Source organism: Bubalus bubalis, chromosome 7 (genome assembly GCF_019923935.1).
Source record: "Bubalus bubalis isolate 160015118507 breed Murrah chromosome 7, NDDB_SH_1, whole genome shotgun sequence".
In the NCBI taxonomy this organism is placed as follows: domain Eukaryota; kingdom Metazoa; phylum Chordata; class Mammalia; order Artiodactyla; family Bovidae; genus Bubalus; species Bubalus bubalis.
Window position 1 is genome coordinate 75,365,902 of NC_059163.1, and position 27,038 is coordinate 75,392,939.

The window sequence follows — 27,038 nt, forward strand, 5'->3', positions numbered from 1 at the left end:
ATTCAAAATTACTGTCTTTAACTGATGGAACCTTTTTGATGAGACCGTGTTTTATTGATCCTTTTGTTAAGTTTAGTATTACTTTCTTGAATAATAAACAGAATGGAGGCCTAGACTGGCTCCTGTCAGGACAATATAGTTTAGGGTAGGTGCTCTCTATGACCTTACTTGAAATGAGCTTGCCAGTTTGAGGGCCACACTTGGTCCTCCCAGATCATTTAAACCCATTTCCATCCTGTGCTTCAGCCTTGCTTATTACTCAGCACAAAGAGCTTCCTTCATTCTCCTGAGAACCCACAGGTATAATAGAGGGTGTAGGGGGTATTTGTACAACACTTCAAAGTATAAAAAGTTCCTGAGAAACAATATATCTACTTAGGACATGGCTTCAAGGGCACTTCAAAATGGCAGTTTTCTTTCAACTGAGGTTTTACATGTTTATCATAATTATAATGTGTCTTTGATTAATAAAAAATTTCAAATACAATTTGCTGGTAAGTATGATTAAATTTAGTACGATTTTTCAGACTCTGTCATCTCTGGGGCAAAACTAAATGCAAAGATTTCTTACCCTTAAAAATTTGGGGAGCCACCAGATATATTCTACTATATATATGGTACTTGAAAAAATTCTACCTTCTTATATTTAAAAATTTTAATCTTCCTGATAGATTTTGGACACCTTACACGAAGGTCCAATATTTAAAAAAAAAAAAAAAATGTTTAAAGGAGAACTTTGTCCACATGTGGCACTTAGAATGGTGCCCTGCTTCCATAGTAAACATAGAATTTACCATCCTTAAAGGAAGGAGTTTACCGCACATCCTGTCATCTTGCTGGATGTAAAAGAAACCGGTCAGCCTGTCACTTCTTATGTTAGCTCTGTCATGGTTCTAACAGGTGGGAGTGGTGCCAGAAGCTCCTGGACATGGGTGGATGTTGTTTGTATCCGCAGACCGTGGGTTTCGATAGACTCTCAAGTTCAGTCGCACTCTTGTATTGCTTAACATTGTCAGGACAGGTGCCATCTTTTTCAGGTGACTTTTCTGGCCTAATTCGCCCTTCAGAATCTGTTCATTTATTTCTATTTGGACTAGCACCTCCCTTCCTTTTCTGAAGAAAACTTTGCCATGAGTCTGTGTAAAGATTTTATTGGTGAAACTTAATGCTAAGTGTTTATGTTCCTGTAAAAGGAAGAATTTAAAGACGTTATGAAGCGTTGAATAAGGCAGCTTTTAAGTGTACTAAGATCATTATGACTTCCCTGGTGGCTCAGACGGTAAAGCGTCTGTCTACAATGCAGGAGACCCGGGTTCGATCCCTGGGTTGGGAAGATCCCCCGGAGAAGGAAATGGCAATCCACTCCAGGACTATTGCCTGGAAAATCCCATGGATGGAGGAGCCTGGTAGGCTACATCCCATGGGGTCACAAAGAGTCGGACACGACTGAGCGACTTCACTTTCACTCACTTTCACTAAGATCATTAAGGGGGTCCACTGATTTCTCTAGCTGGTTTTTTTTTTTTTTTTAATCAGGATACTTCCATTTTCAACTTACAGATTCCTGCAACTACTCTTCAAATTATTAATTGACTTCTCATTTATATCTGATCTTCCATACTTCGTGACTTTTTTCCTCTTTGTGGGTATCTTGCTATTTTAGGATATCCTTCTGTAGTTGGCATCTTTTTTGATTCTGCCAGTTATCTACACAATGTCTTTGTTTAGTAAGAGCTCAAGCTTTGTCTTCTAGCTTATATAGTATTTTGTGTTTTAAACTCTTTGAAAGTGCTTTTTCCCCCTATGTTATAAATCTTTTGTAACTCCTGTTTGATTGACTTTTGAAGTATTCACCCAATATTGCTCTGGAAGCTTATATCATCAAGGCTACTGGCTTCACTGGGATGACATGTACCGTGTTCCAGAAAGTGGCAGCCACTGACCGGACAGGCCTTTCTGACTATGGGAGGCGAGATCCGGATGGAAACCTGGATAAACAGCTGAGCTTTAAGTGCAACGTTTCGAATACATTTTCAAGTCTGGCTCTGAAGGTACGTTATATTCTGTAGTCATTTAAGACTCTGTAGTTAGATTAGAATACAATACCTCCATATCCATAGGTTCTGTATCTACAGATTCAACCCAACTGCAGATTGAAAATATCCAATTTAAAAAAATATCCCCAAAAGTTCCAAAAAGCAAAACTTAAATTTGCTACATGCTGGCAGCTATTTGCATAGGATTTACATTATATTTACAGTTATTTGTATAACACCTGCAATAGGTATTTTAAGTAATCTAGACATCATTTGAAGTAAGTATACCAGAGGGTGTGCCTAGGTTATATACAGATATTATGCCATGTTAAATAAGAGACTTGAGCATCTACAGGTTTTGGTATCCGAGAGGATCCTGGAATCAGTCCTTTGAGGGTATGGAGGGTGCTGCACTTAAATGCTCTGCTTTGCAAAAATAATCTTATGAAAGGTTGTTGGCAGGGAGAAGTGTATTAGAATTGCCTTTGTTCTTGTTTTGAAAGAAATTCAGACCAAGAAGGAACACATCATGGCCTTCATGGGCCTAGGCATTTTTGCCCTCTGGACCCCTTTCTGCATATGAATATATCAAAATTAAATTTTATGACTGGAGTGGTAAAAGCATGAATAAATTAGTTACATATTGAGACATTTTCTTTGACTTTAAAGTTCATTTTTATGCTGCTGATTTTAAAGACATGAAGACGTTTTTGTAGACTTCCTATAAGTATTCGGTGCCTGTGGCTCTGTGCTCCTGGGCCTAATGGGAAAGTCCAGGCATTTAATCAAGCCAGCTGTATATCAAGATTTTTTGCACAGAAGTGCACACACATGTGTGTTTGTAAATTGGGGCTCCCCTGGTGGCTCAGATGGTAAAGCATCTGCCTGCAATGTGGGAGACCAGGGTTTGAGCCTTGGGTCAGGAAGATCCTCTGGAGAAGGAAATGGCAACCCACTCCAGTACTCTTGCCTGGAAAATTCCATGGATGGAGGAGCCTGGTAGGCTACAGTCCATGAGGCCGCAAAGAGTCGGACACGACTGAGCGACTTCACTGCAGCAAGCAAAATTAAAAGCATTTTTATTGGTTTTTAAAATTGGGGGTTTAGGCATGTTTTATTAAACTACATTGAAGCAAATGGTGGAAGTACAGTTTGACACCCTAATGGAACTGTGTTTTTTCATTGAGTTTTGTGTGGCTATGTGTAATTGTGTTCTTGGTGGTTTTTAATTACACAGTACTTTTCTTTTTTTATAGTTCGTTTCTTAATTGTATTGCAAACAATATTCCATCCATTCCAGTCTTAATGCCTGCATAGTAATCAAATGGGTCTTAGGTGTCCTGGTACACTGGAAGTGCAGTGAATATCGAATGAATGAGTGAATGGATAAATGAAGAATTAATATATTTTGTCATACTTTGGTGGTTTAGTCTGATGGTGGGTTAGTCGCTAAGTCATGTCCAACTTTTGCAATCCCATGGATTGGGAACCTACCAGGCTCCTCTGTCCATGGGATTCTCCAGACAAGAATACTGGAGTGGGTTTGGAGTCACGCTTTACACTTGTGACCTCCATAAGGAGAGCCAGTTTGCCTAATTTAGAAATAATCTTAACTTCTCCCACTGCCCAAGACCGCTATCTCAACTATATCTGAATGTCTAATGATAATGTATTTACTTGATGCCATATATTTAGAGGAAAATTAGCAAGATATATTTATTACTCTTGGCTCTTGGAGAGTGTTTGCACCTAGCAATGCAACTCCTTAATGTCTGCTCCTTTGCTTAGAGTGTAGTATTGGTAAAAACATACTGCAAAAGGCATCGAAACAGCATCACACACAGGCCCGCAAGAGAGGGGTGTGTGTCATTGAGGAACACTTAAAATTGATGAACCCTTCTATCTTAGATGATCACAGTTGGTAGGAAGGGATTAAAAATGATGAAACTCAACATTTCATCAATTTCACAACCTACCCCTCTGGGTAAGGAGGGTTTCTACCTGCTGAAGTAGAAAGCTTTAAATGAACACTCTTAAATTTGTCAATTTCATACTGTTCCATCATTTTAAGATCATCTTGTGGCCAGAAACCAAGGATGCATCACACTATTATTCATGCTTCATAGATGGACATGCTTACACCTAGTGAAAAAGGACCATATCCTTCGTGATACAAAAGTCAGTTAAAAATTTTTGCATTGACAATGCAAAATGCCTTAGCGTTTTAATGGAAAACTTTTACATTTTAGACTTTGTATTATGGCAGTTTTTACTCTCTTTGCTTGTGCTTTTTTTTTTTTTAAATGCCATCAATGGACTAACTAGACATCTTGAAGATGTCATAATTGATTGTATTGCCCTTGGATGGGAGAACACGCTAGCCTATAAAGTTAAACCCATAAGAAGGCAGTCCTTAGCTGTAGGAGCCTAACTGGAGTTGTTGTCTACATATTTTTTGAATCCCTATTGTCCTGTCTTTACTCTGTTTATTCCATCACAGCCCAGTTTGGACTTTCATTCTGTATTGCCCATACCATTGTGTGCTTCTGTTTAGTCTCTGTGTCTCCAGGTTCTTCTTAAAACACTATGCTTTTCTGAAGCAGGGCACCCAGAACTGCTGGGTGCCAACCTGGAGGGATTGGGTGGGGATGGAGGTGGGAGGGGGTTTCAGGATATGGGGCGAGACATGTATACCTATGGCCAATTCATTTTGATGTATATATGACAAAATCCATCAAAATATTATAAAGTAATTATCTTCCAATTAAAATAAATTGATTAAAAAAATATCCATGCTTTTCATACAGGTTGGTCTGCCTAGGGCAGTATTCAGCCGATGCATACCAATCCAACCATGGCAGTTAGTAAAATATTGAAGTGCTTCCTTACCCTTTAGTGAATAGCTGTGCCGTGCCCCTGCACCGCCAGCTACACACCCCCCCCCCCCCCAACCCCCATCCCCTGAGTCCCTCCACAGCTGACATTCTGGACACTCTCCAGTCTGTCAACCCTTTAGCAACTGAAGGACCTGCAGAGCCAAGGACCTATAGGACCTTCCCCTCTCTTCACACTCTTTGATTGTGAATATTATCCCTGGATCTGTCCAACATGGAGATGACCTTTGCAGATCCCATGATAAATTCTTCATGTCCTTTAAGGAGGCTGGCTGTCAGTTAACTCAATAATTTGGCATTTATCTGCCCTTGTCTAGTAAAAGAAAACTTCCTTTGTTGTCTCTTCCAACCACTGACCAATTTTACTTAGGCCAGGCTCATGCTAATTCTTCTACTAGAATCCCTGCTCCTCTACTCCCCTCTCTTCCCCAGCTGCTTGGTTCTGTGATAACACCCAGCAGAAAGATGTAACCTTCGAGAATCCTAACTAATTCCATCTGGTCAGTCCTTGCCTCTCCCATCCTCATCTTCATTTCTCTTCCTCACTTTGCCCATAGCGCTCTGGTCATCTCTCTGTCATCGCATGTTACACACAGGGGCCCGATGGGCTTCTTATTCCTGCACTGGACTGAGGGTTCTTGAGGTCAGAGCTGCTCTTTACGTCATTGATGAACTCCAGTGCTGGCCCTCAGTCGTTCAACCATTTGGAGATTGAATTACCTGTGGTATGACTCTTTCAGCACCTGATCTAAATTTTTTCTTTACCAAATGCTTCCTTCCACTGTTGGTACCATAAGTCAGATTTGTTAGCATCACAAAATATTGCCTATTTTTTGTTAAATATTAAGAGCTTTTAGTAACTGTTGGTGTTTTGAATTCAGTCGTTAATGTAGCCAGAAGGAATTGGTTCTTTAAAATTTTCTTGGCAGGAATTTGGAAATCAGGTTTTCTTTATGTATCCCACGTTTCTGTTGTTCCATCGAGGGCTTTAGCCCAAATGAAGTTTTCATTTCCAAGGCAGTCGTGTACATCTTCATGCTTCCTTCCTTCATGTGTGCCCCTTTTCATGCCCTCAGTCACCCCCCCGCTCAGGGAAATCCCTGTTACTCTCTTCTAAGAACCAGCTCAGATGGCAGCTTCCTTTTTTTTCTCAGACAGAATTCATTGTGGCCATTAGTTCGTAGTGCTGTGTTCATTGTCTGGAATAAATAGAAGCTGATATGCTGGTGAGTTGAGTTATAGTAAGAGGCTAGAAGATATGGCTACTAAAATGTGTTCATGTTCTGCTTCCCCACTTAAAAGCTGTGCAAACTTGGGCAAGTACCTTAACTTCTCTGAATGTCAGTTCCTTTCTCTTACATAGGAATCATGAAGTGGTGTTAAACTCAAAGGGTTATTGAGAGGGTTTAATGAGGCAGATATGTAGACACACACAACAGTGCCTGGTACAGGACTAGCACTTAATAAACGTTAAGCTTGTATTGTTTTATTATTGTTGTTGTCTCTCCCTTGCTAAATTTTGAATATTTGAGGTCAGGGACCATGGCTTATTTCATTGTTTATCTCCAGATTCTGCACAGTGCCATGAGTAGAGGAATGAAACATCTAATAAACATCATTGAATAAAAATTAACGGCCAAACTTAATTAGTGAAGTCAGTTAAAAAAATTCTAAAGGCAAGCATAATCCTTGTTAATCTTCAGCAGTGAGATAATCAAAAGGTAGAATGCAGTTAATAACTAATTATACATAAGAAAATAATTAGGATGTATCTGAACACCTATCTGTTTAAAATCCAGTGAATAGATAGTCAAGAAAACATGAACAAATTACTGTTTCAGTCAGCTAGCTCTTTGACTCATTCTAATTTTATTGTTAAAATTCTAGAGACTTAAACAAAATTAGGATTTCAAAAAATTTTAATTTCTCAATTACATAGTTTTTGGAGTCCAGATTATTTCACAAGGAATGATAAAATCTAATGGAAATATTTGAGTTAACGTCCCTTAAGATACTTAGCCATGTTCTTCGTAGTGTCATTCTAAATAAGCAAAAATGCATGCAAATAAATTCATGATAAGAGCTCAGTGATGACATTAATTTCATGTGTGTTTATAGTTTGTCAGTTTTGATTATTTAAAACTAATTCTGAACTGTGAAAGTCAGAATGTGAGGTTGTAGATGATTGTTGGTAAGTCAGTTACTTTAAGGCATTTTCTCTCCCCAGCCTTCAGATAACACCTGCCACCCTACAAACAGTACAAGCAGATCTTTGAAATATTGTGGGTTTGATTCCAGATAATTGCAGTAAAACAAATATTGTAATAAAGTGAGTTACATGAGTTTGTGGTTTCCCAGTGCATATAAAAGTTACATTTACACTATACTGTGGTCTATTAAATGTGTGATTGATTATGCCTAAAAAATAGTGTTGTTCTTCAGTTGCTTAGTCCTGTCTATCTCTGCAACACCATGGACTACAGCATGTCAGGGTCCTCTGTCCTTCCCTGTCTCCTGGAGTTTGCTCATATTCTTATCCCTTAAGTCAGTGATGCTATCTAACCTGTTAGATCTATCTAACATCTTCTGTCGCCCCCTTCTTTTGTCTTCAGTCCTTCCCAACATCAGGGACTTTTCCACTGAGTCGGCTCATTGCATCAGGTGGCCAAAGTATTGGAGCTTCAGCATCAGCCCTTCCAATGAATATTCAGGGTTGATTTTATTTAGGATTGACTGGTTTGAGCTCCTTGCAGGGCAAGGGACTCTCAGGAGTCTTCTCCAAAACCATAGTTCAAAAGCATCAATTCTTTGGTGCCCAGCCTTCTCTGTGGTCCAACTCTCACATCCATACATGACTGCTGAAAAAACTATAGCTTTGACTATACAGACCTTTCTTGGTAAAGTGATGTCTCTGCTTTTTTTTTAATACGCTGTCTAGGTTTGTCATAGCTTTCCTTCCAAGGAGCAAGCGTCTTAATTTCATGACTGCAGTCACCATCCACAGTGATTTTGGAACCAAAGAAAATAAAATCGGTCACTGCTTCCACTTTCTCCTCTTCTGTTTGCTATGAAGTGATGAGACCAGAAGCCATGTTCTTAGTTTTTTGAATGTTGAGTTTTAAGCCAGCTTTTTCACTCTCCTCTTTCTCTCTCATTAAGAAACTCTTTGATTCCTCTTCATTTTCTGCCATTAGAGTGGTAGCATCTGCATATCCGAGGTTGTTGATATTTCTCCCAGCAATCTTGATTCCAGCTTGTGATTCATCCAGCCTGCCAATTTTGGATGATGTACTCTGCAAAAAAATTAAATAAGTAGGGTGACAGTATACAGCCTTGACATTCTCCTTTCCCAAGTTTGAACCAGTTCATTGTTCCATGTAAGGTTCTCACTGTTGCTTCTTGACCTGCATACAGGTTTCTCAGGAGACAGGTAAGGTGGTTTGATATTCTAATCACTTTAAGAATTTTCCATAGTTTGTTGAGATTCACATAATCAAGGCTTTCATGTATTCAGTGAAGCAGAAGTAGATGTTTTTCTAGAATTCCTTTGGTTATTCTATGATCCAGCAGATGTTGGCAATTTGATCTCTGGTTCCTTTTCCTTTTCTAAATCCAGCTTGTATATCTGGAAGTTCTCAGTTCATATACTGCTGAAACCTAGCTTGAAGGATTTTGAGCACAACCTTACTAGCATGTGAAATGAGTGCAATTGTACGGTAGTTTGAAGTCTTTGGCATTGTCCTTCTTTGGGATTTAAATGAAAACTGACTTTTTCCAGTCCTGTGGCCACTGCTGAGTTTTCCAAATTTGCTGGCATATTGAGTGTAGCATTTCCACAGCATCATCTTTTAGGATTTGAAATAGCTCAGTTGGAATTCTATCACCTCCACTAGCTTTATTTATAGTAATGCTTCCTAAGGCCCACTTGACTTCACACTCCAGGATGTCTGCCTATAGGTGAATAACGACGCCATCATGTCTATCTAGGTCATTAAGACCTTTTTTGGACAGTACTTCTGTGTATTTTTGCCACCTGTTCTTAATCTCTTCTACTTTTATTAAGTCCTTATTGTTTCCTTCCTTTATTGTGCCCATCCTTGTATGAAATGTTCCCTTGATACTCCAGTTTTTTTGGAGAGACCTCTAGTCTTTCCCATTCTGTTGTTTTCCTCTGTTTACTTGCATTGTTCATTTAACAAGGCCTTCTTATCTCTCCCTGCTCTTCTCTGGAACTCTGCATTCAGTTGGATATATCTTTCCCTTTTTCCCTTGCCTTTCACTTCTCTTCTTTCCTCAGCTATTTGCAAATCCTCCTCCCAACCCCTTTTGCCTTCTTGAGTTTCTTTTCCTTTGGGATGGCTATGTTCTCTGCTATGGCCATGTTCCTGTACAGTGTTAGGAACCTCTGTCCATAGTTCTTCAGGCACTCTGTCTTCCAGATCTAATCCCTGGAATCGAGTCATCACCTCCACTGTATAATCACAAAGTATTTGATTTAGGTCATACCTGGAAGGCCTAGTGGTTTTTCCTACTTTCTTCAGTTTAATTGTGTAATAAGGAGCTGATGATCTGAGCCACAGTCAGTTTCAGGTTGTGTTTTTGCTGACTTTATAGAGCTTTTCCATTTTCAGCTGCAAAGAATATAATCAATCTGGTTTTGGTATTGACCATTTGGTGATGTCCATATATAAAGCCGCCATTGTGTTGTTGGAAGAGGATGTTTGCTATGACCAGTGTTCTCTCTTGACAAAACTCTGTTAGCCTTTGCCCTGCTTCATTTTGTACTCCAAGATCAAACTTGCCTGTTACCTCAGGTGTCTCTTGACTTCTACTTTTGCATTCCAGTCCCTTGTGGTGAAAAAGACATTTTTTTTTTTGAATGTTAGTTGTAGGTTTTGTAGGTTTTCATGGAACTGGTCAACTTTAGCTTCTTTGGCCTTAGTGGTTGGGGCATAGACTTGGATTACTGTGATGTTGAATGGTTTGCCTGGAAATAAGTGAAGATCATTTTGTTGTTTTGAGATTGCTGCTGCATTTCAGACTCTTGTAGACTATGGTGGCTGCTACATTTCTTCTAAGGGATTCTTGCCCACAGTGGTAGGTAGGTCATCTGAATTAAGATTCACCCATTCTCGTCCATTGTAGCTCACTGATTCCTAAGATGTTGATATTCACTCTTTGCATCTCCTGCTTGACCATGTCCAGTTAACTTGGGAAGCCTGGCATGGTACAATTCATGAGGTCTCAAGAGTTGGACACAACATAGTGACTGAACAACAACAATGAACCTAACATTCCAAGTTCTTGTGCAATGTTATTCTTGATGACATTGGAGTTTACTTTCACCACCAGATGCATCCACAGCTGAGCATCGTTTCTGCTTTGGCCCAGGCTCCTCATTCTTTCTGGAGCTATTAGTACTTGCCCACCAGTCTTGCCCAGTAACATATTGGACACTTTCCAACTTTGGGGGTTCATCTTCTGATGTCATCTTTTTGCCTTTTCATATTATTCATGGGGTTCTCGTGGCAAGAATCTTGGAATGGTTTTCCATTTCCTCCTCCAGTGGACCACGTTTTGTCAGAACTCTCAGTATCACTTGTCCATCTTGGGTGACCCTGCACGACGTGGCTCATAGCTTCGTTGAATAATGCAAGCCCCTTTGCCTTGACAAGGTCATGATCCATGAAGAGGAAAAAATAATGTACATACTTTAAATAAAAAAATACTTTTTTTTTTTCTTTTTGCTAAAAATTGCTAACCATCTGACAGTGTAGGATTGCCACAAACATTGCATTTGTTAAAATCAAAGCAAACAACTCCTCCCACCCCCAAAATGCAGTATCTGTGAAGTGCAATATAACAAGCTATGCCTGAAATAATAATAAAAACACCACCCACAGTTCCATTGCCTTTCATGCTTGTCATGGTTATGATCCCATTTGGTCCTCACAACTATTTGTTAGGAAGGTCATTAGGTATATGTAACAAATGCAACTCAGAGGGTAGACAAAATCTTGCAGTGTCTAGCCACGGCTTTCTGGTGATGCTGGGACCCAAATTGTGGTTTCTTGTTGCAGATCCCATGTTCCCCCTCCTCAGGGGTGGCATATAATCTTCAATAGATATTATAATAGACTCCAAAAACATGTCTTTCCAAAAGAGTTGTTTTTTTTTAATTGAAGGATAGTGGATTTGTAATTTGTGGTAATTTCTGCTGTACAGCAGTCATTCAGTTATATCAATACATATATATATATTTATATTCATTTTCATATTCTTTTCCATTATGATTATCACAGGATATTAAATGTAATTCCTTGTGCTATACAGTAAGACCTTGTTTACCTAGTGTATATATAAAGGTTTGCATCTGCTAACACGAAGATTAGCAGTCCATCCTTCCCCTAGTCCCTTTTGGCAGCCTTAAGTCAGTTCTCTTTGTGTGTGTGTGTGTGTGCTTTGTTTGTGTGTGTGCTGTTTCATAGGTAAGTTCATTTGTGTCATATTTTAGATTTCATATGTAAGTGATATATATGATATTTGTCTTTCTGACTTACTTCACTTAGTGTCATAATCTCTAGTTCCTTCCTTGTTGCTGCAAATAGCATTATTTTATTTTTTTGTGACTGAATACTGTCTCATTTGTATGTATATACCACATCTTCTTTATTTATTCATCTCAGTGGACATTCAGGTTGTTTTCACATCTTGACTATTGGGAATAGTGTGCTATAAACATAGGCGTGCAGGTATCTTTTTGAATTTTGTTTTGTGGGATATATGCCCAGGAGTAGGATTGCTGGATCATATGGCAGCTCTATTTTTTAATTCTTTAAGGATCCTCCATACTGTTTTCCATAGTGACTTCATCAACTTATATTCCCACCAACAGTGTAAGAAGGCTTCCCAAAGGTTTTGGAAAGAAACTTTTCTGATTTAGTAGCTATAATTCATATGTTTTATGTCAGTTTCCATTGCTGTAATCCATACATTTTAAAATGAATAAATGGTTAAATGAAATTATTGCCTTTGTGTTTTTGTCTTCAGGCTAAGTGGCAAATGTATAGTCACAATAAATGTATCAAATATGTCCGTTAGTTTTGGACATGCCACGTAGCATGTGGAATCATAGTTCCTCATCCAGGGATCAAACCTTCACCCCCTGCATTGGAAGCACAGAGTTTTAACCACTGGACGGCCAGGGATGTCCTTCTTGGTGAACTTTTTCATTAGATTTACAACCTTTCTGTAATAAATGATCAGGACTTCTTTTAAAGAGATTAAATAGTCAAATGTTAACATATTTACTATAAAAATATTTTGATACAGGTGAAGTTTGCTTTTCCATCGCCCCTAGGCTACCCCAAGGGACCTATAATTATTATTTGGCAATACTCTTTATTGGACTTTGAAGGATATCTTATAAATTATAAGCATGTAACAGCCTTGAATTTGTAGCTCTCATCTCTCAGGGATTTGTCCTTACTCCAGAGTTTTTTAAATTTGTTGTTGTTGGGTTGGTTTTGCCAGTTTAAATTTGTATAGAAAAAAAATCGGACTTGTAGAAATTGTAATTGTCATTTCCTTTTTCAGCTGTCTTTTAGAAAGTAAAGTATGACTTTCTTTATTAAATTAATTTGATTTATCATAAGGAATACTTTCCCAGAGAGCTGCAGTTTGTTTTCAAGTTATTTTGTGTTCATAATAGAATTATTTTATGGACTTTTAAGTACTTAAGTTTTAATAAATGTCCACCATGTAACATTTCATCAGGATTTTGACCTTCTAATTAAATTGATCTATTGATGTTTTTCCATTTTGGCATGCATCTTTATATACTTAGGATAAATTTATATACTTAATAGAAATGTACTATGTTAGTGAGTGAATTGGTAATATTTTTATTTGCCTATCAAGTTATATTTGGGAGAATAGTAGAAACCTTATTATATGTTTTCTTAGATGTAATATTTCTACTAAATATTTTCTTGTTATCTGCAATTTAAAAGTAATGTTCACCTATCGATATTTAAACTTCAAAAATGCTTTCAGCAGATATTTATGGTTATCTGCTGTGTTACAACACTGTTTTAAGCACAGTAGTTAAGAACTAATTCTGAAGTCAGTCGTTTGCTTCAGTAGAACCTTAAAAAAGGCCACACAGACTTTCATTAATTTCATAAACAATGGGCCAGTTTTATTAATGCTAGTGCCAGGAACTATTATTAACATAGGCAGTCCCCAAATAAATGAGATTATCTGCATTCGAAAGTTCTCTCACCCTAGTTAAGAGGAGTAGACAGTCGGTTACACTGTGATACTTGAGGACTTTAGTTATGCTGTGCTGTGTGCAGAATGCTGCCTGAGCCCAGAATAGGGAGCAGTACCTGGAGCAGTGATGTAATTAATCACCCCCAAAAGCCCTATTAATAAAACCTTGCAAAGTCACTCTCTTCTTGGCTGCCAACCTTTCTCATCCTGATCCATCCTTTGCAGAAGCAGCAGAATTAACTTACTAAAAATCAGATCTGACCAGTTTGAGCTTACCAGATAAAAGAATCATGGGGCATTTCAGCCAGAGATACTGGCATGTGTGCAGTGGCATTTAAGAATCAGGGGATGGGGCTTCCCTTGTGGCTCAGTGGTAAAGAATGCGCCTGCCAATGCTGAAGACATGGGTTGGATCCCTGATGCAGGCAGATGTCACATGCCATGGAGCAACTAAGTATTGAGCCTGTCCTCTAGAGCCCGGGAGCTGCTACTACTGAGCCCATGTGCCACAGTTACTGAAGCCTGAACACTATAGAGCCTGTGCCCCAGAACAAAGAGAAGCTACTGCAGTGAGAAGCCTACGCTCTGCAACTGAAGAGTAGCCCCCACTTGCCACAACTGGAGAAAAGCCTGTGTAGCAATGAAGAGCCAGCACAGCCAAAAATAAATAAGTAGAAAAGAAAAGAAGAAAAAGCAGGGGATGTCAAAAAGTGATAAACTCGATTCGTGTGTATTATCATATATGAAATAGATTGCCAGTCCAGGTTCCATGCATGAGACAGGGCACTCAGGGCTGGTGCACTGGGACGACCCTGAGGGATGGGATGGGGAGGGAGGTGGGAGGAGGTTCAGGATGGGGGACACGTGTACACCCATGGCTGATTCATGTGAATGTATGGCAAAAACCACTACAATATTGTAAAGTAATTAGCCTCCAATTAAAATAAATAAATTAAAAATATATATGTATTTTTCTATCAATGTGACCTCCCCCTCTTCCCACCAAAAAAAAAAAGTGATAAACTCACTATGGCCCAGTCATAGGTTGTGCTGTAGGGAGTGTTAGGAGATGAATTTGCGGCAAGGATTTTAGCCAAATTATATGGCATACTTAAGAATTTTTGGCCGTATTTTCTAAACATTTGGGAGCCAAGGTGTTACTTGAACTGAAATAACAACAGATTTGTTGAAGAGGAAATTCTGTTGGCATCATGAGCATTGGGTTGGAGAGAAAGGTTGGTGCCAAGAGAAAGGCTCTGTGATGAGTCCTTAAAATAGGGAAGTTTTTAGATTATTATTTGCCTCCTTGGTGTACAGATTTTTCATTAAATGCTGAATAATTTATACTTTAAAAATCCCTAATAAAGAAACCTGAAGAACATCCAGTGCCCGGCCAGCATTTTCACTTGTTCCTCTTTGTGACTGTGTTTTTGTAAACCTAATGTGTTTCTGAGTCTAAAGTTCTGTTGTGTTTTTGTGTAATTTCTTCTGTTCTTTGACAGTCGGAATCTATCATGAATCACCTTAAAGTTTCATAAGCCCAAATTAATTATACTCACATTTGCGATATGCTCCCTTTGTGCTCATTCACCATATTTTGTCATTGTAAAATTCATAGGCAGAGTGATCACTGAGATCTTGTTCTGTTTAATGCAGTTTTCTTTAGCAGTGTACAGTATCAGGGGAAAATTCACTTTGAAATAATCCCTTGTTTACTACTTTAATGCTTTGAAATAGAGTTTGCATTTCTCTTTATTTTCTGCTGCTTTTGTTCTATGCTGTTATATGATCTTTAGGCATTTCACTTAATGAATAAATTGTTTTAACTACTAAATCTCACTCATATATTTAAAACCTGTGTTCAGCATGTAACTAGTCAGTATTCATAACTGTCTGAAATGTTTCTGGTTTTAACCTACTAAGATGTCAACTCTTCTTTGTTTCTTTTTTTTTTTTTTTAATATATTTTCAGAACACTATTGTGGAGGCTTCTATTCAGCTTCCTCCTTCCCTTTTCTCACCAAAGCAAAAGAGAGAAGTCAGACCAAGTGATGACTCTCTCTATAAGCTGCAGCTCATCGCATTCCGCAATGGAAAGCTTTTTCCGGCCACCGGGAATTCAACAAATTTGGCCGATGATGGAAAACGGCGTACAGTGGTTACCCCCGTGATTCTCACCAAAATAGGTTTGTCTGTGGCATATGTCTTCCTGTAGTCACTGGACACCACGACTCGATCATTCCCTGTTCCTAAAGATGCTTATTTTTTGTTGCTTCTCATTTTAATGAGTCACTAGAGAAAAAAAGATATTTGCAGATGCCCATTCGTGTATGTTGACATTTAATTGTTCATGAAATTTGTTTCAGAAATATTTTTATTTCCCATTTCCTCCAGATGGTGTGAACATTGATACCCACCACATCCCCGTTAATGTGACGCTGCGTCGAATTGCACATGGAGCAGATGCTGTGGCTGCCCAGTGGGATTTCGATTTGCTGAATGGACAAGGAGGCTGGAAGTCCGATGGGTGCCATATACTCTATTCGGACGAAAATATCACTACCATTCAGTGCTACTCCCTTAGTAACTATGCAGTTTTAATGGTATGGCAGTTGTTAATGCATAAACACTAAGCATTCGAATTTCTTCCCTATGCATAGTTAAGCTCAAATGAAGATTTTTTTTTTTAACTTTTCACATAAATTGCTCCCTTAATTAAGGAAGAGGTGATATTTGGTGTCATTCTGATTTTAAAGGGAAATTGAGTTACTACTAAGTGAAATGTATGGGATTGAATTTGGTATGGGAATTTTCAGTAAACTTTAAGCCAATCAATTCAACTAGACCTTGACCTTAAAATTTGGAAACACGCTGTCCAACTCTTAATCAAGAGTGATTCATTTGCCCAAACATACACAGTAAATAGGCCTTCCCTGATGGTTCAGCTGGTAAAGAATTTGCCTGCAATGTGGGAGACCTGGGTTCGATCCCTGGGTTGGGAAGGTCCCTTGGAGAAGGGAAAAGCTATCCACTCCAATATTCTGGCCTGGAGAATTCCATGGACCGTATATCCATGGGGTCGTGAAGACAAGACGGAGCAACTTTCACTTTCTTCACCCAGTGAATGGGGCTTCCCTGGTGGCTCAGACGGTAAAGAAGCTGAGTACAATGCAGGAGACATGGGTTCGATCCCTGGGTCAAGAGATCCCATGGAGAAAGGAATGGATACCTATTCCAGTATCCTTGCTTGGAGAATTCCGTGGACAGAGGAGCCTGGAGGGCTACAGTCCATGGGGCAGCAGAGTCAGGCATGACTGAGCGACTAACACTTTCACATTCACACAATGAATAGTGAGAGATTTTCATACTTTGCTATTTAGTGCCTCTCCGACTACACATCATAATTTTTACGATTCCTTTTGTATTTAGAGTAATGGTGATAATTTCAGTTTAGTTGCTGCAAGCAGCAACCCTGACACAAATGTCTTCAATTTTAATGCTAATCAAGTTAATGTTTTCTGTTATTTACTATTTTTGTATTTATTAATCTTTTGTGAAATAGCTAGTTATTAGCGTATCTTTTTATTAATGAGTCATTTATGTGAATCTGATCTCCGAGTTGATAATTATGAAATTAGCTGTACTAGTTTTTATTGCATATTGTGGTTATTCTAAGATACTGACATCCTGAAGCGTGTATACATGCATTTAGAGCAGAGTGGAAGAAATTGCTGATGAACATGAAGGACATTTCTTAGCAATGGCTTGAGGCTAGCCTGGGAGTGAGGATGCCTACGTTTTGATTTCTGCCACCAGCTCTGAATCTTCTGTTATCTAGATAATATTTTATCAAAGCACCAAATAATCTTGAAACATGATATATTTTACTCTTAAGTGAATTTTCTTTTCTTAAAACTACAAAAGAGCATTTTCACTGGAAATGGTCTTGAAGCATGCTTTAATTGGAGTAGTTTCTTCAGCTCTGTATTTTGGTTTTCTCTTTACTCCTCAAATTAGGCTACCTACCTAGTGTCCTGAACAGGTGAAGGAGTAAGTCGATTATCAGTCAGGGCAGAAGGATTAATGTGTGTGTTATTTAACCCAGCAGACAGTGGGTGGGGTCTACACTAGGAAAGAGCTCAGCTGTTTGGATCTAAGTCATCGCTCCTTTTGGGTTTAGTGTTAATAGTATAGGATTCTCTTCACAAATAGATGTTTGAGTTCTGTAAGTCTAAGTCTGGTTTCTGTAAGTTCACATTTTATTGTTTTGTAGTCAGCTTTCAAAGAATGCTTGAAGCAGTAATTAAAATATGAAGCATTTGCTCTTTCAGTTTAAAAGTGTTTTCTCGTTCAGGTTTTGATTATAAAATAATGTGGAACTGAGAAGTACTGAAGGAGAAATAAGAGAGAGGTAGCATCATTTTCAGAGAAGGCAATGGCACCCCACTCCAGTACTCTTGCCTGGAAAATCCCAGGGACGGCGGAGCCTGGTGGGCTGCCGTCTGTGGGGTCGCACAGAGTTGGACATGACTGAAGCGACTTAGCAGCAGCAGCAGCAGCATCATTTGAGGAGAAGGCAATGGCAACCCACTCTAGTACTCTTGCCTGGAAAATCCCATGGACGGAGGAGCCTGGTAGGCTGCAGTCCATGATGTCGCAAAGAGTCAGACACGACTGAATGACTTCACTTTCACTTTTCACTTTCATGTGTTGGAGAAGGCAGTGGCAACCCACTCCAGTGTTCTTGCTTGGAGAATCCTGGGGACAGCGGAGTCTGGTGGGTCGCACAGAGTCGGACACGACTGAAGCGACTTAGCAGCAGCATCATTTGAAATTTTTTTAGTAGTTAACTAGAAGAAGTTGGGCAAGAGAAATGAAATGCAGACACACAACGAAAGGCATTTTATAAGCTTCAGTGTTCAAGACATGATACTGTACCATGTGAAACTTTTATTTAATACCAGTTAAAATATCTATTTTTGAACTTCCTAGCAGTTCTTCTCCACAATTTAAATTAGTATAATCCTTTTCTTGAAGAAATAAGCTATTCTTTTATCTTTCATACTTTTAATCTTTTAAAAAAATGTAATACACAATTCTTAAAGCTAAAATACAGCACTAAGTTTTTTTTCTATTTTCAAAGAATATCCTTTCTCTCTTCTTAAATATAACTGTGCCACCTAGAGGTAGCAAGGTGAAAAGGATCTGAAATTGTTGACAAAATTGTCAAAGTTAGTATATGGCATTTTTAGAGTTGCTGATGAAATGTGAAGGCAAAGTTAATGAAATCATACCTACTCTTAAATAAAGTCATGTCTGAGTTAGAAAACATAGCTTTAGAAATTGGAAGTCAACATCTTTTTTTCTTTGCCTGACACTGTTTTGAATAATAGATAAAATCCTATGTTTTTTTTGTTTTTTTTTTTTTGGAGAACTGCTTTAATGTAGGATTTTATTTAGCAAGTCTAAATTCCTTTATTTGCAGCTAGCTCATAAAGCTTTTCCTGCTGTGGTTTAAAAAAAAAGTGTAATTAGAAAATGAAATGAAAAGAATATATTTGTTTTTAAATCTCAAATAGATATTCATAGTTCTAGACAGATAACATAGTTGAGTAGGCATCCTGCAATAACTATTTATATTCTAAGTTCTCAGAGAAAAAAGTTAGGTAGAAATAGAGTTTGTTTGAATTATGTGATCAGAAATAACCAATTGACCAGAGGTCAGTAGGGAACAAAAAAACTGAATGAGAAGGGCCAGACTATTCGTGGTAGTACTTACTACTTAATTGGTATTAGTAGTGAAGATAAATAACCACTATATTTTGATTCTCCTTTGTTACTATATTCACCTAGAAACACATGAAACCAGAAAGCACTCATTTGTTTTTACATCTCTAGTTTTTTTCAAGGCAAACTTGTGGTTTCATTTACTCTGTAATTGAACATGAATGTTAGCATTGTTTATATAATTCTTAAGTAGGTATTATACTCACATGGATCAAATGTTTGAATTATTTCTAATTAACGTACAGTGAGAAATTAAACTCCTGACACTCTGTTGTCTCTTCTCCACAGAATCAGTTCAGTTCAGTTCAGTCGCTCAGTCATGTCCGACTCTTTGCGACCCCATGAACTGCAGCACACCAGGCCTCCCTGTTCATCACCAACTCCCAGAGTTCACTCAGACTCACGTCCATTGAGTCCGTGATGCCATCCAGCCATCTCATCCTCTGTCGTCCCCTTTTCCTCCTGCCCCCAATCCCTCTCAGCATCAGTCTTCTCCAATGAGTCAACTCTTCACATGAGGTGACCAAAATACTGGAGTTTCAGCCTCAGCATCATTCCCTCCAAAGAACACCCAGGGCTGGTCTCCTTTAGAATGGACTGGTTGGATCTCCTTGCAGTCCAAGGGACTCTCAAGAGTCTTCTCCAACACCACAGTTCAAAAGCATCCATTCTTCGGCGCTCAGCTTTCTTCACAGTCCAACTCTCACACCCATACATGACCACAGGAAAAACCATAGCCTTGACTAGACGGACGTTTGTTGGCAAAGTAATGTCTCTGCTTTTGAATATGCTATCTAGGTTGGTCATAACTTTTCTCCCAAGGAGTAAGCGTCTTTTAATTTCATGGCTACAGTCACCATCTGCAGTGATTTTGGAACCCCCAAAAATAAAGTCTCTCATTGTTTCCACTGTTTCCCCATCTATTTCCCATGAAGTGATGGGACCGGATGCCATGATCTTCGTTTTCTGAATGTTGAGCTTTAAGCCAACTTTTTCACTCTCCACTTTCACTTTCTTCAAGGGGCTTTTTAGTTCCTCTTCACTTTCTGCCATAAGGGGGGTGTCATCTCCACAGAATAGATAACCCTTAATAGTTTTTTTTTTTTTTTTACACATTATCGAAGGACTTTCACGTATGTTACAACAAAATGAATACATGATCCTATTTCCTTACATGTTTATATGAAGGTAGCATGCTACAAACATTCTAAACCATGCCTGTTTCCGTGAAGCAGTATGTCTTATACAAGGATGATGCTAACCATGGAACAATATGTCTTAGCACTGGCGATGCTGCCTTGTGTTGGTGATATTCTTAGGATGATATGAGGGTAGTGATGGCAGTGGTTAATTTTTATTAAGTACTTAATGCACCGGATTCTCTTAAATCTTTACCTACGTTAACCTATTTGGTCATCATAAACACATCATGAAATGTGATGCTACTATTATTACCCCCAGTTTCCAGATGGAGAAACCAAGGCATAGAGAAGTGAAGGACCATGACATGACCAGGTTGACAAAGGTAGTCAGTGTGGAGTTGGAGTTCAAACTCCAGAAATGTCTTCTTAATCCCACTACTGAATTTCCTTTCTGAACACTTCCTTATTAGTGTTAGAGAGCTTTCTCGTTCTTTTTTGTCTCTGAATATTACTTATGACCTTACCATCATTTATTTGGGCATTCTTCTATATTGTTTGTGTTATAATAATTTCTGTGTATAGAATGATTTTACACATTAGAAAATCTGTATCATAAATTATCTGAAGTAAATTGATAATCAAAGGGAAACCAAAACTTTTCCTTTTTTCATTAAATTGAGCTATCGATCGATGTTCATAGATCTTAACTATATAGCTTAATGGTATTTTTACCTGTGAACCTACATGTTTAGCTGCCATCAAGACTTTTATTTGAGCACTCAGAAGCTCTGATATGTTTCTTTCTAGTAAATTTTCAGTGTCATTTGAAGAAATAGCCTTCTGATGTGTATCACTAGATAAGCTTCATCTGCTCTTTAATTCCATATAATTGGAATTGTACAGCATGCACTCTTTGTGTCTGGTTTCTTTCCCATCATTATGTCTGTGATATTCGTCTTTGTTTTTACATGTGGTAGCAGGTTATTGTTTTTTCTTTTTCCTTCACAGTAGGCCATTTTATGGGCTTCCCAGGTGGTGCTAGTGGTAAAAGAACCTGACTGCCAATTCAGGAGATGTGAGAGACGTGGGTTCAATCCCTGGGTCAGGAAGATCTCCTGAGGAAGGCATAGCAACCCACTGCAGTATTATTGCCTGGAGAATCCCATGGACAGAGGAGCCTGGTGGGCTATAGTCCCTGGAGTCACAAAGAGTCAGACACGACTAAAGCGACTTAGCATACACACAGGCCATAGTATAAAGATATCAGAATTTGTGCATTGATTGATTTTTGAGTTGTTGTGAGGTTCTGGATATCAAGAAAAAGCTGTTGTAAATACTTGTGGACAGTGACTTCAGCCATGAAATTAAAAGACACTTGCTCTTTGGAAGGAAAGCTATGACAAGCCTGGACAGCGAATTAAAAAGCAGAGACATCTCTTTGCTGACAAAGGTCTGTCTAGTCAAAGCTATGGTTTTTCCAGTAGTCATGTATGGATGGACCATAAAGAAGTCTGAGTCCTGAAAAATTGATAATACTTTTGAACTGTGGTGCTGGAGAGGTCTCTTGAGAGTCCCTTGGATAGCAAGAAGATCAAACTAGTGAATCCTAAAGGAAATCAACACTGAATATTCATTGGAAGGACTGAAGCTGAAGCTCTAATACTTTGGCCTCCTGATGTGAAGAACCAACTCATTGGAAAAGACCCTGATGCTGGGAAAGATTGAGGGCAGGAGGAGAAGGAGGTGACAGAGGATGAGATGGTTGGATGACGTCATTGACTCAATGGACATGAGTTTGAGCAAACTCTAGGAGATAGTGAAGGACAGGGAAGCTTGGCATGCTGCAGTCCATGGGGTCGCAAAGAGTCAGACATGACTAAGTAACTGAACAACAACAACAAAATAATTTAGGAACATGTTTTTTGATGGACATGTGCATACAGGAGTGGAATTGCTAAGTTGTAGGCATCTGTATGCTGTGAGAAGTAATGCCATGCAATTGATCAAACTCATTTTATTGGTGTACAGTCTCACCAGTAATGAGTGTTAATTGCTCTGTATCCTTCCCAGTGCTTGGTATTCTCAATCTTTAGTTTTAGTCTTCTTGTGGCTGTGCTGTGATAGATCATTGTGGTTTTAATTTTTTAAGTTTTTTCAGTCTTTAAAATTTTTTAAAATTTAAATAAGATAAAAATTAAAAAAAAAATTTGTTTTTTTTTTGGTAACTGATAATATCGAGTACCTCTTCATTTTCATATTATGGTTTGAGTAGCCCTTTTGTGAAGTTATTCTTCAAATCTTACATATTTTTAATTTGATTGTCTTTTGCTTTCTTACTGGCTTATAGGAATTCTTCATGAACTCTGAATAGGAGCTCTTTGTTAGATTTATGTGTTGCAAAAATCTTCTCCCAGTTCATGACTTGTTTTAATCAGTTCAGGCTGCTACAACAGAATATCACAGACTAGGTCATTTACAAACAGAAGAAAAAAAATTTTTTTTTTCATAGTTTTTGTAGGAGTCAGGATGAATTAAAAAAAAAAAGCAGGCTCTGGCAAGGGCCGCAAAAGAAATTTATAATTGTTGATAAACTGGATGCTATAAGGCATGAGAGTCTTGGAACAAGTCCAGAGGGAACAGTTCATAACCTTGAAAACAAGATATGATCCTGGGGTCAGAAAACTGACCCCAGACTGTTTCTCAACTGGCGTCTCAGAGTCACATGTTTTATGTATCTGATGAAAAAATCTACAGATAAAAATATTAGTCTTAGTTACTGATTTGTTATTGATTACTGTTTCCTAATTACTCAGTGGTTCATGATCATTTTATTCTTTGGCCCTGAAGGCCACAGGAGTTATAGTTTAACTCCCCGCTTATTCTTTCATTCACAGCTGAAAGTATAATAAAGCTGACTTGGATTCAGTTTCGGCACCTTCACCTTGGAGCCGTGTTGGTCCCCTGATCCTCGCTTTTCTCTAAATTCTTGTGTCTCGTTTTTTATTCTCTCGCCGCATTGTGCTTTCAAAAACCCTGCTTGTCAAGCTGGTCTTGATAGTTCTGGAGGCTTAAGTCCATGATCAAGAAGCTAGCAGATTCTTTGTCTAGTGAAGGCCTGCTTCCTGCTTCATAAATGCTGTCCTTTCTCTGTGTCCTCTTGTGGTGGAGGGGGCATGGGAACTCTCAGGTGTCTCTTTTATACAGGGACACTAATCATGTTTATAAGGGCTCCACCCTCATGACCTAATCACCTCTCAGAGGCACTGCCTCAAGATAATATCACATTGGAGGTTAGGTTTCAACATGTGAATTTTAGCTGGGTGACACAAACATTTAGTCTACGGGCATGCCTCTTTTTTTCTTAATGTTGTCTTTTTATAAGCAGAGTTTCTAATTTTTCTAAATTTTTTTAGTAGTTAGTGGGTTTTATTTAAGAAGTCTTTGCTTACCCCCAAATTATGAAGTTATTTTCCTTTATTTGCCTTAAGAAGCTTTAAATGTGTTTTATCTTTCACATTTAGGTCTGTGATTCGACCGGAACTGACTTTTGTGTATGGTGTGTGTTCAGTTCAGTTCAGTCGCTCAGTCGTGTCCGACTTTTTGTGACCCCATGAATTGCAGCACGCCAGGCCTCCCTGTCCATCACCAACTCCCAGAGTTCACTCAGACTCACGTCCATCGAGTCAGTGATGCCATCCAGCCATCTCATCCTCTGTCGTCCCCTTCTCCTTCTGCCCCCAATCCCTCCCAGCATCAGAGTCTTTTCCAATGAGTCAACTCTTTGCATGAGGTGGCCAAAGTACTGGAGTTTCAGCTTTAGCATCATTCCTTCCAAAGAATACCCAGGGCTGATCTCCCTTAGAATGGACTGGTTGGATCTCCTTGCAGTCCACGGGACTCTCAAGAGTCTTCTCCAACCCCACAGTTCAAAAGCATCAGTTCTTCGGTGCTCAGCTTTCTTCACGGTCCAACTCTCACATCCATACATGACCACAGGAAAAACCATAGCCTTGGCTAGACGAACCTTTGTTGGCAAAGTAATGTCTTTGCTTTTGAATATGTTATCTAGGTTGGTCATAACTTTGCTTCCAAGGAGTAAGCGTCTTTTAATATCATGGCTACAGTCACCATCTGCAGTGATTTTGGAGCCGAAAAAAATAAAAGTCTGACACTGTTTCCACTGTGTCCCCATCTATTTCCCATGAAGTGATGGGACCGGATGCCATGATCTTCATCTTCTGAATGTTGAGCTTTAAGCCAACTTTTTCACTCTCCACTTTCACTTTCATCAAGAGGCTTTTTAGTTCCTCTTCAGTTTCTGCTATAAGGGTGGTGGTGTGTGTTAGGAGGATTAAAATCTTGAAATGATTCCTTCTTTCTTAGGGGAAAAATTAAAAGAAACAGACATGATCTCAATTTTTTTAAAGACATTTTTAATTTTAAATCTATTCTAAAATTTTATTGTCAAACTCTTTTTAAAATACTTATACTCTGACAGAGGGAAACTGAGATGTTTTTCTTTGGTCTTCCTTCCATTGTTTAGATCTTGATGAGTTTAAACCATAATTAATTTATAATTATTATTGATGTGATGCCAGTGAATTATTTAAAACTGCTAGTGCACCCCACTCTAGTACTCTTGCCTGGAAAATCCCATGGATGGAGGAGCCTGGTAGGCTGCAGTCCATGGGGTCACTAAGAGTCAGACTCGACTGAGCAACTTCACTTTCACTCTTCACTTGCATGCATTGGAGAAGGAAATGGCAACCCACTCCAGTGTTCTTGCCTTGAGAATCCCAGGAACGGGGGAGCCTGGTGGGCTGCTGTCTACGGGGTCGCACAGAGTCGGACACGACTGAAGCGACTTAGCAGCAGCACCAGCAGCAGCAGTGATCTTATATTTAGTAATTCTCAGGCTAAAACTATTGTAAATGTATCAGTCTCTATCAGGTTAATAAAAATTTCAAAAGCTCTTCTTCCGTTTATTTGGTTCCTTAATAATAAGTACTTTTGTAGTTTTTAACACACTTTTACATGTTTTAATATTCTCTGAATTGGTGCAGTTTATTTTGGTGAACTTTACTTTCCATTTTCTGGCCTGTTTTCTTAAACTTAGTAGTAGTAGTAATAACACTTCATTTGTGTCCAACTCTGCAACCCCATGGACTGTAGCCCACCAGGCTCTTCTGTCCATGGGAATCTCCAGGCAAGAATGCTGGAGTGGGTTGCCATGCCCTCCTCCAGGGGATCTTCCTGACCCAGGGATTGAGCACACGTCTCTTATGTCTCCTGCTTTGGCAAGTGGGTCCTTTACCACTAGCGCCATCTGGGAAGCCCTTAAACTTTGTACCATATATAAGAGTGATTAAGATCACCATTTAGTGATGGACTGTGGTTGAATAAGCACCAGAGGCAGACTTTTCCTGTGCTATGTATCACTGTATTGCAAATGTGAATGACACTTTGTACTTTTCTTCCATGGGTGTCTCCTAGTGGCCATTTGGACAATGTATTTGGTAATTTTTTTGTAATGGAAGGGATTTGGTTTATAAAAAGAGAATAAAAGCAAGAATCATGGGTTTCTGTGAAATTAAAGAGATTGAAGTCTTTTGATATGTGTCTTCCTGAACAGGTAGATTTTTTTTCAGTAGAGGTATAATTGACATACAACATTTTATTAGCTTCAGGTATACAATGTAATGATTCAGTATTTGTGTATATTACAAAATGATCACCACAATAAGTCTAGTTTAGTTAACATCCATCAGTATACAGTTACAATTTTTTTCTCATATGGTATAAACTAGCTTTACTCTTTGAGCAGCTTTCAAACTTCTGTATTATTATTAACTGTAGCCCCTTGCTGCACATTGCATCGCCAGGGCTTCATTTGTTCTATATTTGGAAATGTGTGCTTATGGACTCCTTTCACCTGTGTTTTTGTTACAGTATCACAAAGCCTCTATTTGTTGATGGATATAATTGAAAATAATTTTGACTTAAGATTTCTACTTTACTTCTTTTGTTTTAGTCTTTAACTTCTCTTCTTTCCTATCCTGATCTTCTCAGTTGTCTTATACGGCCTTAAATTCTCTTACATTTTGTCATCAAGATACAAGATCAAGTTTTTGTTAACTTGATTTGTCTCCTTTACACCAGTAATGGAGTCTGCAAACCCTGGCAAATATTTGATCCACAGGCCTGTTCCAGTCAGCTCTCATTTGTTTGTTTGATGTTCTAAATGCTGGAAAGCTAGAAATGGTTTCCAAGTTTTAAAGGTTATATTTTAAGTGGTTAATAAGTACCTGCATAATAACCTCAATTTTGCCTTTGGCCTGCAAAGCTTGAGCTCTTAACTCTCTGGCTCTTCACACCTTGCCAGGGGTTCTCTTTCATTTGGAAAGGTCTATTTATTGTGACAACAAAAATGCCCCTGTGCGACAGTCAGTAGTACTTACTCCTTCCTCCAGGACTACTTTGGCGTTTTAACAGTCTGGGTCCTCTGTGTCAACATCCAGCTTCCCTGCTCATGCTATGTCACATTCATTGGCTTTTGAAAAAACTGAATTCTTTTAACCATAAATATTGTATAAAATGTAAGTGAAAGAGGAGAGTGAAAAAGTTGGCTTAAAGCTCAACATTCAGAAAACTAAGATCATGGCATCTGGTCCCATCACTTCATGGGAAATAGATGGGGAAACAGTGGAAACAGTGTCAGACTTTATTTTTTTCAGCTCCAAAATCACTGCAGATGGTGATTGCAGCCACGAAATAAAAAGATGCTTACTCCTTGGAAAAAGTTATGACCAAGCTAGATAGCATATTCAAAAGCAGAGACATTACTTTGCCAACAAAGGTCTAGCTAGTCAAGGCTATGGTTTTTCCTGTGGTCATGTATGGATGTG

At 38.7% G+C, this 27,038-nt stretch overlaps 1 protein-coding gene across 2 annotated transcripts in view; it reads left to right on the forward strand.

Annotated features, from left to right (window-relative positions):
* ADGRA3 (adhesion G protein-coupled receptor A3) overlaps positions 1 to 27,038 on the forward strand; it is a 132,727-nt gene that overhangs the window by 86,413 nt on the left and 19,276 nt on the right. For both annotated transcript variants that reach the window (XM_025290244.3, XM_044946040.2), the window contains exons 12-14: positions 1,848 to 2,051; positions 15,177 to 15,390; positions 15,599 to 15,807. In XM_025290244.3, the coding sequence (XP_025146029.1) occupies positions 1,848 to 2,051; positions 15,177 to 15,390; positions 15,599 to 15,807 (627 nt within the window). The remainder of the gene's footprint in view (positions 1 to 1,847; positions 2,052 to 15,176; positions 15,391 to 15,598; positions 15,808 to 27,038) is intronic.